Below are 13,164 nucleotides of genomic sequence, written 5' to 3' on the forward strand. Positions count from 1 at the left end.
ACCACATGAGGCTCCTAGTTGGTTGACGCAACTCACGTTAACCGGCGGGTACCGCATGGAGACAGTGGACTCTGTTCTGCCATCAAACCATGTTTCCTATCCAGAGCAATGGGTGTTCTCCCTGCAACAGACGAATTAACGCCGAGGTCCTCGTGCATGCTTGGTGGGAAGCCGTAAATCGGGATGCATCTGAGTCACGCATCCGGTTCGGAAAGGTGCATGTCTGCTGGATCACCAGGGAGGATTGGGTCGAGGGGATACAGGAGTAGGGATGAAATATGAGCAAGTGGTGGGGACCTGTGAGATTCATAAATTAAAAACTGACATTCGTAACGCTGTAAGGCGCAATGAACTCGCCCGACTCGGTCGACTAAGTGAAAGCGCTGACTCCATCGAAAGTGCCGAAATACCATGCTCCGGAAGGGAACCCAGGTGGGCGACGACGAGGAATTGCTAGCAAAGGATTTGAGTGGAAGGATGGAGTAGAAGGATGGAGTAGAAGGAGAGGGGAGGGGCTGAACATGCGGGTCGTCGGTATAGGCGTCATTTTGCCGACATGTTGTCGTACCAAGGCCTCGGACATCAATGTTCCGGCACGAAGGAGCCGTTGGAGAGGGTGGTCCCGTCATGGGGTGAGCATCCCCGACCACTTGGTCTGAAGTGGGAATGTGAGAAGAAGGCTACTTCTTTGGTTCCCACTCCAGCTGTTATTATATACATGTGGGATCAATCACGTGGGGTGCACCACGTCACCCTCACATACAGCCGTGGCTCTCCAGGTGTTTCCATGGGATATCCTGAGAGGGTCTGCTGTAGGCGCAAGGTGAGCGTGGCGGCAGTGGCGGCGATATAGGGATGGTAGGTACAGGAGGGGGATGTGGCATGTGCGCCAGTGATACATTGAACAGCAGGAAAGGTGGTCCATATAAGAGAAGGAAAGAAAGAAAGAAGAAGCGGTGCAGAGCAGGGGGCAGTGTGTCAGGGACCGACCCGGGGTTGAGAGCGCCCAGGTGTATCGCCCGAGGCTGAGGGTCCGGTAGGTATGACGTGTGTTGGAATATCAACAATCGGTTCTGACGACGGAGTGGCGAGGACGGTGTTGATTGTTGGTGGCGGAAGTGAAGTTTTGGGGCATGTCTTTTGCACCCCATTTTTCTTCTTTATGCGACGGGCTCGCCACTGGTGTAGTTCGCATATAAGAAGGGAGTTTTTTGGACTCCCTCTCCCTCAGATCTCTAACACAAGTCTGAGGTGAGATAGATTTTATTATTCTTTACAAAAATTGTCTAACTGTTGGCGCAGACACTTACGTGCCATAGGTACATACAATTTATAGACCTCTAACACGAGTCTGAGACACTTACGTGCCATAGCCTTATATTTAAAAGGTTATGAGCCCAGAGATGGCCAACTCAAACGATAATACCAAAAGCGTTCATAACATTGAAAAGTTGAAGAACGATGGAAAGAACTATCGGATTTGGTCCCCGCATGGTGCTCATAGACAGAGGTCTCTGGAGCGTTGTAAACCCTAAGGCAACAACCTCTAATCGCCCCACTCCTATCTCTACTTCTGCTGCTGCTCCACAATCCCCCACGGCTTCGGCTTCACAAACTCCTGCTGCTCCGCAAACGTCTACAGCTCCCTCTCCGGACCCTACCCAAGTTTGGGATGAAAAGGATGAGAGAGCGCTAGCACAGATCTGTCTCACGCTTGAAGAAAACCCACTTAACATTGCCGAAGACAAGAAAAGCGCAAAAGAGGCTTGGGTAGCGTTAGAGAAGCGCTTTGTTGGACAAGGGGCTCTGGATGCCTCGGACCTGGCTTATGATCTACACCACATCAAACTGGATGACTCCAAACCTTTGGAGCCTCAGATCAATCAGATGCGGATACTGTGCCAACAACTGGATTCACTCGGTGACACTATAACAGATGCAAAATTTGCGCTGATTATCGCCAAAGCTCTTCCACCTGCGTATAAACCACTCAAGACTATAGCTATAGCCAATACTCAGGATGCATCGACACTAGCTTGTGAAACCCTCATAGGCCAGATCATCAGAGAAGAAAAATCTATTAAAAGCGAGGAGGCTGAGACAGCCGCACTACTTGTTAAATCTGCGAAACTACCGGAGAAAGGCAACAAACTAGCAGGAAAGAAGTCCCAGAAGGGTAAAGACCGCCCACGTTGCACTAATCCAAAGTGTAACAAAATAGGCCACACATTTGAACAGTGTTGGGCCGAAGGGGGCGGATCTGAGGGACAACGTCCGTCAAAGTCCAGCAATGGACAGTCCAAGAAACCCTCGAAGGACAACAAGAAGGAAGCTAAAGTGGATGTTCTCCTAGCTGGAGAACATGCTGCAGTTGCAAAACATGGTCCTACTCAGATATCTGAGTGGGTTGTGGACTCCGGTGCATCATCGCACATGTGCGCACACCGCGAGTGGTTCTCATTCTTTACATCTCTCAATCCTCCCTGTCCCATTTACCTTGGTGATAAATGCGTCTTGAATGCCATCGGGCAAGGACAGATACATGTCATCATTCACAATAGTTTCGGTGAGCGATATGCCATACTCAAGGAAGTACTTTATTGCCCCCAGATCGGCACCAACCTACTATCCGTCACACACCTCACTAAATGCGGATCGAATATCCGCTTCGCCGGCAACAAATGTCAGATATACAATCCCAACAATGATCTCATTGGGATGGCATTCTCATCAAATGGATTATATCGATTAACCTGCACTATCTTTGGAGCGGAACAAGCATACATCACGAAACATGAAACAGACAATGTCGAGGCTGCCCAACTTGCACGTACAACAACGGCAACAGCTTCCATTGATGTGTGGCATGCCCGACTTGGACACATTTCAGTGGATTCAATCCTGAAAATGGTCTGAAGTGGTATGGCCAGGGGAATAGATATAGGAGGAAATGAGCCAACAGAATACTGTGAGGAATGTGAAGCATCAGGACATACCCGATCTCCAATCCCAAAAGAAACACTTACCCGTTCCAAGGAAGTCCTTGGACGAGTCTTCTCCGACATCTGCGAAGTCCAAACCATCACCCGAGAAGGCTTCCGATATTTTATCACATTCGTCGATGACCATTCCCGATTCCTCACCGTCTACCCCATCAAGAAAAAGAGTGATGCTCTTGAAATCTTCAAAGAATTCTTGGCAGAGGCAGAACGGCAATCTGGAAACAAACTCAAAATCTTGCGCACTGATGGAGGAGGAGAGTACTTCTCTTCAGACTTCATCAAGTATTTGAAGGATGCCGGGATAGTCCATGAAAAGACAAATCCCAACACACTGCAGGAAAATGGTGTGGCTGAACGTGTTAACAGAACACTGGTCACTATGACGATCGCGATGTTGGAAAGTGTGAAGTCTCTAGTCGGGCGCACTGCTTGGCCATATGCCCTACGACATGCTACTCGCATCAAAAATGTCGTCCCACATTCATCACTCCCAGATGGCATTTCACCCTACGAACTGTGGACGGGAAATAAGCCATCTGTCTCCACCATACGCACCTTTGGCTGCAAAGCCACTCTTGCTGTCCCTGAGAACCAACGGGACAAGCTTGCAAGCCGCTCTATAACGGGAGTCCACCTCGGACTTGCCATCGGTAAAAAGGCGTTCATCATCTATGACCCGACTACCCGTAGAATCCACGAATCCCGAGATGTCCATTTCTTCGAAGGGCCTACCGAGTCAGAGCGTGTCACTATTGAAGTGCCCGAAGTTGTGTTGGGATCACACATTGTTCAAAGGGATGAAGAAGTTGAGGGCCAGAGAGCTGAGGGTCAGAGGGTGGAAGGAGGTGCGACAAGCATCGTGGAGGGTGGAAATAAGGAATCCAGAGAGATAAATGGTAGAGTTGAAGATGGGTTGAATGACGATGAAAGAGGGCTCGCGGCTCTCTATGCCGACTAAGCTCATGGGGCCAAACTCTCCAAAACTCCTACTTCTTGACTAGACTTTGCTTGACTCTCGATCCTTAAACTCTGTGTGGGTTCTCCGGGATTTCCGCAAGGTCCGGGCTCAGTGTCCACTACTCACTCGTTGTGAGCTAGATCACTGCCCTTATTCCTACTGTTGGAATTCCACTCACTCACACCCTCTCTAGCACATCCTAGCACCTTAGAGAAAATGGGGGAGGGGAGAACTTCTATTCCAAAATCCGGTATGTACAGGATTATAAGAAATAATTATTTTTAGAAATAATAGATGGCAAATATTGGTGCCATATGGCACCTGGGTACCTTATTAGGCGAAATAATAAAAAGGGGTAATAGTAACAATAAAAGAATATCAATCAATATCTGAAATGATGGCAAAATATGAAAATATAAGGAAATAAGCGATATCTCAATGGATTTACGGAATTAAGAGCCGAAATTGGAAATGTGACTGAATAGAACTATTATGCAGCCAATGAGCATTTTTACCAATTTATTAGACGCCGTGGGAACGAGTGAGGCTGGAATTCTGGGTTGCTGCTTGAGATTCCCACGCCCGCACATGCCCGTGCCTAACTTTCCCAACATAGAACTCCGTCAAATCTTCACCGATTGGGACGTTTTTGATACCGTCGGAATCGTACGAATTAGCACTATTTTTGGGTACCAAATTCATATCGAGTTGTCGCGTGAATGGAAGTGGTTTCTGAATGTTGGAAGGGGTATCTGAGCCGGCTCTGTGCGTGGGCGATTATCCCACCTACAACGACGCGCGAGAAGAAGTAGTGCCGGAAATGCCGAGACGATCAGGACGAGTACGCCGACCCCGAGTACGAGACGACGACGACCGATACTTTGTTAGTTCCTATGATCGAGGAAGTCAGCCTGACAAACCAAACAATGCCCAACGAGAGGGTGAAGTACACGCCTATGTAGCCCATACCGAAGTTCCACGCACCTATCATGAAGCCCTAGATCGACCCGACACGGACTCCTGGCTTGAAGCTTGCCAGGATGAACTTCTTTCACTAAAGGAAACCCGGACATACAGTCTGGTTAGTACAGATGAGGTAGGCTCCGGTAATGTGGTCGGATGCAGATGGGTATTTGCCTTGAAGCGAGGGGCAGATGGTGCAATAGAGCACTACAAGGCAAGGATTGTCGCTAAAGGCTTCAGTCAGATTTACCAGGTCGACTATGACGAGACATTTGCGCCTGTAGTCAAATGGGCTTCCATCCAGATACTCCTTGCAATCGGTGCATGTCTTGACTTAGAAATCGACCAGATGGATGTCAAGATGCGATCAATTCGGTTTCTCTAACGCTCGACCCATCTCTACTCCTATCGCTGCCGGTCTCAAATTGTCACGACTCGACACCTCTGAAGTGAACGTCCGCGACTATCAATCCCGCATTGGTAGTATCATGTACGCTGAAGGAGAGAACAAAGGAAGGTCAGTTGGGAGGTTCAAACGAGACCACCACCAAGCTGTTCCCTGGTTCTTTAGTTAGGATGGGGAAGTGTACTAGTGTTGTTTATTGTAAATATAGTACCAATCCGAGTGTTTTGGCGAATTCTATTTTTATGGGTTAGTTTTAAAGTTTCTGGGAATTGACTTACAGATAAACCGAACCCTGCGGAGCTGTTTCTTTATTGAAATTTCCTAATTTGTCTAGGTGTAATTCTGTGTAGCGTTGTTTAATTTGGATTTAATCTTCTACTTGGTGAAGTTTCAAAGATTCTATTCAGTTAATGAATTTGGATTATGTCTGGAGTGTCCCTTGAGTTTGTTTTATTTTTGTCTTATTTTATTGCTTGTTTTAACAGTAGCAAAATAACTGTTTTGTGTTTACACTTTGAAATCTGGAGTGTTAACCAGCTCTCCTGTTGAAATATCTACTTAATATTTCTCTCCTTAATTGCTGCCTTTTACTACAGTGGCAATCTTAACTGTATATCACTTTTTCGCACTGGAGTGACAACCAGAAATGCTTGAGAAAAATAATACTCTATTTTCTTACTTCTCTAAGGGGGGCGAAAAGTCGCAGAAAGGGTCTCCTTTTTATACTCCTTGGGTCGCCTTCCTTTTTCACGCTCTACCTTCTATTTACAGGATTTATTTACAGTGTATTTTTCTCAAACTGAATAAAAAGTGAAATTTTCACGCTATAGTTCCACTGCGCTTTGCTGCACTGAACTGCAGCTCTACTGCGGTCAGACTGCGCCTGGAATCCTTATTGTCCTTCCTCGCCTAAGCTATTTTAATGGTTAATTAGAATTTGTCTGCGCCGCATTTGCCGCAGTTCCCTATATCAAAATCCCCATATTTTCCATTAAGTTCGCTATGACTCGGTCATACTGAATTCAAACCTCGCATTACTATGCGTGCGACTGTGCTGAGACCTTCAGCTGATTTATTCCAATTTTATTTAGTGACATTTAGTTAAAATGAGACTGAAATGATAAATGAGTGAATTATTCAGGTTTAAAACTGAAAGAAAAAGTTGCTAGTAATCAAGAATTACTCAAACGAATGTGTTGTAGCTCTCTACTTCATTAGAACATCGTTCCCTAAAATTCCCGCCATGGTCCATCGTAGTTTAGTAGTTTTCGTGAATTTCGTTCATATTCCCTGATTCCCCTTTGTATTATCACATCCTAATCCTCCATATGTATTGTTCGTTGTTATAGTAGGTCGTCCTCGAAGATATCATATTTTTATGTATTTTATTTAGGGCTCTAGACCTCTTGAAGCTGTCTTCCCGCGTGTTTTCAGGTTTCTAACTTCATGTCCTTGTATCTCATTCATTTCTGGATGTTTTCTCACGTTCTTGGTATCATAAATTTTCATTTATTCCCACCTTTCCAATGGTACTAAGGTTGTGTCCTATTTCCCTGTATTCGTTGAGTTAGCAAAGTTTCGCGCGCACATTCGGTAATCACGTGCGTTGTTCCCATAGTCGTTCGTATGCGGGAGCCGTTTTCGTTTAGTTGTTTGGGATTTATGATATGCGCGGGTGTTTATTTCTTTCATATGGGCTTCTGTGATTTATTTCAGATTTTTCCCTCATGATCTAAGGTTGTTTTGCACTTTCCGTGCTTTGTTTTGACCGGGCTCTTCCTTATTTGGATGGAAATTGGTCTTCGCGATCTGCCGAAGTGCGGATCTCGGTTCCAACGGCCGGTTCCCTGCGCATCGCCACCCTCACGTGTCATTATACATGATGCGGATTCCTATATTCCCGTCATGGGTATAACTTCACAACGGCTGGACCGTTTGGGCTGAGAATTTGCATAACTATAGTTTCCCATTTTTAATAATTTCTGTGTAAATTTCGTTGTATGTTTTAATTATGGATCCTACGCAAACATCGTCTTGTCCCTGAGCTCGGACTTTTGATGTCACTATTCCCGTTATTGGATATCTCATTAACGCATGATCCTTTTATTATGAAAATTTGGGAGGATTAAGATTAGATCCCTTCCTTTCTAATGGGCCATCAAGCTTGTCTCGGTCGTTACTGGTTAATCTTCGCGCTTGCCTTTTAGACATTGTCCTCGTTTTGCAGGAGTTTTAGTCATATCTCCGTCGTTTATGGGTAGTTTCCCCTGTAATTACTCTCATTGGTTCCGTTTGGGGAACATCTACATTTCCTATTATAAACACGACTTTGACCTTTGCATTAGTTCCTGAGGAATCTTTGTTCCATGGTACTTCCATCCTTGGCTACATGTGCGGACGTGGGAAAGTAGTTTCCGTGGAGGTTCTCTGATTGTTTTTATAGTCAAATCTTGGTCGATTGTCCTAATTCTTGGTTTAATATTTGCTATAAATTCCCCCGAGAATTCCGTCTCGTTGATGGTAAGCTTGAAGTATTTTTGTTATTTTTCTTTCTTTCGATTTATCGTGTATAGTCATAATAATTCGTAAAAATTCGTAAAATTCGTTAAAATTCAGGTCCTTCTATGTTCTCATATCTACTTGTCGTATGAGGTTTTGTGATTTATCTGGCATATTTCCATAATAGGTTTCCATAGTGTGGCCGTTATTTCTCCTACAACGCAATGCTGGGAACTCGCCCCGATATCGCATATGCCGTAGGCGCTCTAAGCCAATACTCGGCCAATCCTGGAAAAGACCACCTCAATGCGGTAAACCGGGTTCTCAAATACCTCAACTGTACTAAGGACTACAAGCTCATGTACAACGGAAAAGCACGCGAAGGTGACTTCACGGCCTACTCTGACTCTGACTGGGCGGGCGATGCTCGTGACAATAGGTCCATTTCCGGCTATGTCTTTATCATGGCTGGCAGTGCTGTGTCATGGAGCTCAAAGAAACAGCCATCCACCGCGTTGTCGAGCACTGAGGGAGAATACATGGCGTTGACCCATGCGGCAAAGGAGGCGATTTGGATGCAACAGTTCATTGGTGATGTCCTTCGTCCTCCATCTGTTCCTACCACCATACTTGGCGATAACCAAGGCACATTAGCACTCGCCATGAACCCCGCTTTTCACGCTCGTACTAAACATATCCGTGTCCGACAGCATTTCATTCGAGATTGCGTTTACGACGGAGATATTATACTCGAATACATTCCAACCGCGGACCAAGTGGCCGATATCCTCACAAAAGGACTCGCATTCGAGAAACATGATAAATTTACGAGGGGAATGGGAATTGTCGATGGGAACCATCGTTGAGAGGGCGTGTTGGAATATCAACAATCGGTTCCGATGACGGAGTGGCGAGGATGGTGTTGATTGTTGGTGGCGGAAGTGAAGTTTTGGGGCACGTCTTTTGCACCCCATTTTTCTTCTTTATGCGATGGGCTCACCACTGGTGTAGTTCGCGTATAAGAAGGGAGTTTTTTGGACTCCCTCTCCCTCAGATCTCTAACACGAGTCTGAGGTGAGATAGATTTTATTATTCTTTACAAAAATTGTCTAACTGTTGGCGCAGACACTTATGTGCCATAGGTACATACAATTTATAGATCTCTAATACGAGTCTGAGACACTTACGTGCCATAGCCTTATATTTAAAAACGCGGGCGCGCGTAACAACGGGCCTGAAGCAGACAAGGGTCCCTGGCCACTGAGACTAAAGTGGGAAATGTGTTATTGTTATTATCAGGGGAAGTGTAAGCTACTTGCCTAAAGTGGGAAATGTGAGAAGAAGGTTGCTTCTCAGTTCCCACTTAGGCTGTGTTTATATACATGTGGTTGAAGGCCATGTGGGAAGTGCCACATCATCCAAGCACACAGCCACCTCCATCCGGGTACCTCCGTAAGAGGTTCTAGGAGCGTCCGGTATGCGGGGGGTCGTCCGGTGTGTCCGGGTTCGGGCGCGTTACACTGCAGCCGGGTCAATGGTACATTGATACAAAGGAAGTCGTCCATGTGATAAGAAAGGAATAAAGAGGAGAGAGAATAGAAAAGAAGGGGAAGAAGAAAGGGAAGGGAAAAAAGGGGAAGAGGGGGGAGGTTGGGAGGAGTGGATGGTGGGGCACTGGGTTAGGTGGGGCCGGGTCAGGCGGGTGTGCCCTGACACAGTGGAGCAAGGGTTGGGCGGGGCATGTCGGGGCATGCCCTGACACAACACCCCTCCGATCGCCTACCTTGGATCCAACTCCGAAAGTGAGGATGACGTTGGGTTTGACATTGAACGGCATCTTGGTGCTACCTCCCATTCTGGGGTTAGGCATGATCCGGTGGAGCTCAGTGATGATGAGCTTGATGCCAACGATGCAGACTCAGATGTTTTCCTCTGAGCCACAGCCCACCCAATCAACCTACCCCTACCTCTTTTTTTACATCTCTTTTCTTTTTTACTTCTGTTCTATCACTATGCATGTGTGAAATGCATTATATTTTCAAGTATTGTACAAGAGTTTAGAGGTAGCCTGAGTGATGAAACCAACCTCAAGCTTTCACAGGCGTTACGGAGAACACAGCAGACAAGAGTAAGTCTGTTGCACGATGAAGGGACTGTGAGGCCAGCTCATTGTTTACATATGAGTGGTTGCATTGCAGCCAAGCCTTGATGGATGAAATGTCTTCTTCAATTGGGTTGAAGTCCAGGGAATATGGGGGAAGATACTCCAATCAGACTCCACTACAAAGGGCAAGGATAAGAACAATAATGATACCAAATATTCAATTACTTACCGATCCTCACACATTTGTGCAAGCTGATCAGATTTGTGAATTGCCACATTATCCATCACAAGAACCGAGTTTCGCTGTGGGAAGGGGTTCATTGTGGCTGTCAGAGTACACCTGTTTCCAGCCTGCTTACTCATGATTGATGACACTACACAGCCCCATGATCCAACCCTGTGATCCGTGATCCATGATCCCTGATCCCTGATCCTTGATCCTTGATCCATGATCCATGATCCAAGTCCTTGATCCAGCATAGCCCCACATAGCTAGATCAAACACCTGTGTAGATTGGCTGTGCATGTAGTAGGCTATATTATCCCCTGAGTAGCAAGTAGGAAGGGCCAGCTTTCTTCTCTCATTTCCCCTCGCTGCTCAGCTGGAGCCTGTGTTGCCTAGCACACCTCATGGTTCTCCTATTGAGACCGACCCAGACCTTCCTAGTCTTACCTCCACATCTACTGGATCTCTTGACCTTAGCTCTGAGCAGCTCGGTATCCTGACAGTGGCCAGAAGAGCCTCAATAAAGTGGTCAAAAGACTTGGCCATGTATGTGCCGACCTGGATGTCACAGTGCAGAATACCATCCAGTGACATTGCAGGGAGGACAGAATACCTAGTGAGGAGATTGTCAACTTATACAATATCTTTCTAGAACCTGACTTACTTTGTGCCACAAATAAAAAAGTCATGGCGTTGCATGTGCTCTCCACAAGGTGCCCAACCATGCACCCGGGCTCCTGTCTGACGGTTAACCCCAGTTTCATCCACGAATACAAGTTGGTTTGCTCAGTAGTTCATTGCCATGTATTGTCGGAAATTAGCATGCCTATCTTCATCACACTCAGCTGCCACTCTCTGAATCTAAAATCCAAGTTTATACTTCCACATTGTGGGAGGGATGAGCCAGTAGTACCCAAACACCACCATATAACGGTCTACAGATGCTACCTGGGACCCGACACACAATCCCCCAGCCCATTGCACTTCCCCCATCATCTCTGTATTTTTTGATATTTTTCCGGACCAGGTTACGGCCACTTAGTTTCCATATCGGGCCGCTTCTATAATATTTTCATCATATCTCCCCCAGTTCTTCTCCGATCCAGACGCATTTTATATCGTTAGAAAGCTACCGTCAAGGTGAGTCGAACAAGTCCAGCATCGGGTGATTTGGTGCAGCCGTTGTGGAGATCGTCGAATTCTATCGATTGTGTGGCCGCACCCATATATTTATCATGTTTTCTGTTGTTTTCTTTGTTCTATGTTGTTCTGTCCGTTTCTGTCCGTCCCTAACACCGTCGGATTGCTCGGACATTAGCTTTGGTTATATACAAACATGTATTTAGTATGATAAGAGATCTTCTCCTTCCCCACTTTAGTGCCAGTCTGACAGTACTGCATCTGGGAGCGTGTGAACGAGTTCAGTTAGGTTTAGGGTGACGTTGAGAAGGCAGGATGCCTTGCTTGGCCCTAGGGAAGGTCCACCAGTTGGTTTAGTTGGTTTTTCATGGAAGTTTGAGTTTTCGGACCTAGTAGGAAGGTCCGCCAGTGAGTCTGTCAATGCTGCGGTTTTGCTCCTCCCCCTTTCGTTACCTGTGTGTGTGTGTGAGGGTGGTCTGCTCAGGTTCAGAGGTCTTGTGCCCCTGCAGCCTCTTCAGCCATTCTCCCCGCTTGCAACGCCCTTGAGGAATGGTGGCACTTCCTGCAAGGAGCAGAAGAGAAGGTTGAGGTCTACACTGACCATCGTAATCTGGGATACTTCTGCACCGCACAGCACCTGAACCAGCGCCAAGCACGTTGGTCACTCCTCTCCCAGTTCCACTTTACCCTCATCCACTGCCCAGGAAAGCTCATGGGGAAACCCGATGCACTCTCACACCGCGCTGATCACCTGAGGGGCAAGGATGACAATGAGGGGCTGACACTCCTCCAACCAACTTGGTTTGAGACCCACGCAATGGAGGCGATCTCCATAGAGGGAGAGGAGATGACTATCCTCGAGAGGATCCATGGGGCAAGGGACCTGGATGAGAGTGTAGTGAAGGTGATGTGAGAACTAGGAGAAGGGATGGTTAGGTCAGATGAATGGGAGAAACAAGGAGAGCTAGTCCTATACAGGGGGAGGATATATGTCCCCAAGGACCTGCAACTCCGCCATGACCTGGTGTGGTTACACCATGACACGCAGGTGACAGGGCACCCGGGGCGATGGAAGACCCTGTCAGGGCCTGGCCTCGGACTCGGAGGCTCCCTGACCTCAACCCCCATCTAACCTGTCCTCACACTATGTGGGGCATGAGATGAGAAGAAGGGTAAAGGTCTCATCTCCCCACATGGTTGCTATATAAAGGAATGGGTCACATGCCCACAACTATACAGCTCCTAGAGTTGTGTAGTGTGACCCGGAGGGACCACCCAGGTGGCAGTGCCCAGTAAGTGTGGGAACATTCTGGGTGAGCTGCTCGCTCAGAAAGTTCCCACACTATTCCGTGCACTGTAGGAGAAATAATATTCAAAGAATAAAACAATGATCTATCAGAATAGTCAACAAAAAGGTGACAAGTTCAGATGTTTAACAGATCTCATGATCTTTATGAGACTGGACAGACATTAGAAGATCATTATAAATTATCTACACCCATGTAGCATGAGATTTAATCTACTACAAGCATGCCTAGAACCTGGCATAGGTGTAATATTCAAAGAATATATCCCTACAACAAGAAAATAGCACATAGACGGCAGAATAAGAAGGAACATTGGGAAAGAAATGTGATATCTCGGGAACCAGTAAACTTTTGACTGTAATCTTTTTACCATCTGAAAGGACTGTTTCTAAACTTTATCCACGGTTTTGTTTCATTCTAAAAGCTTCAAAACTGACGGAGATATCGCTCAAACGGCGAAACACCTTATAATTCATATATATTTATTTGCTAGTTCTTATAAAAAGTAATGTGACTCAAGGGAAATATATTGGCGCCCGGAAGTCTGGCAGACCAAATA

At 46.4% G+C, this 13,164-nt stretch overlaps 1 protein-coding gene across 1 annotated transcript; it reads right to left on the reverse strand.

Moving 5' to 3' along the window:
- Positions 1-10,166: 10,166 nt before the first annotated feature.
- EI90DRAFT_2867159 (uncharacterized protein) lies at positions 10,167-10,776 on the reverse strand (the record flags this gene model as incomplete). The annotated part of the gene is made up of 2 exons (XM_039053834.1): positions 10,167-10,286; positions 10,660-10,776. Coding segments are annotated over 2 exons (237 nt in total), but the record flags the coding sequence as incomplete, so codon positions are not given.
- Between the last annotated feature and the right edge of the window lie 2,388 nt (positions 10,777-13,164).

The sequence above is a fragment of the Cantharellus anzutake genome (genome assembly GCF_015039405.1).
Source record: "Cantharellus anzutake strain C23 chromosome Unknown EI90scaffold_25, whole genome shotgun sequence".
Classification (NCBI taxonomy): Eukaryota; Fungi; Basidiomycota; class Agaricomycetes; order Cantharellales; family Hydnaceae; genus Cantharellus; species Cantharellus anzutake.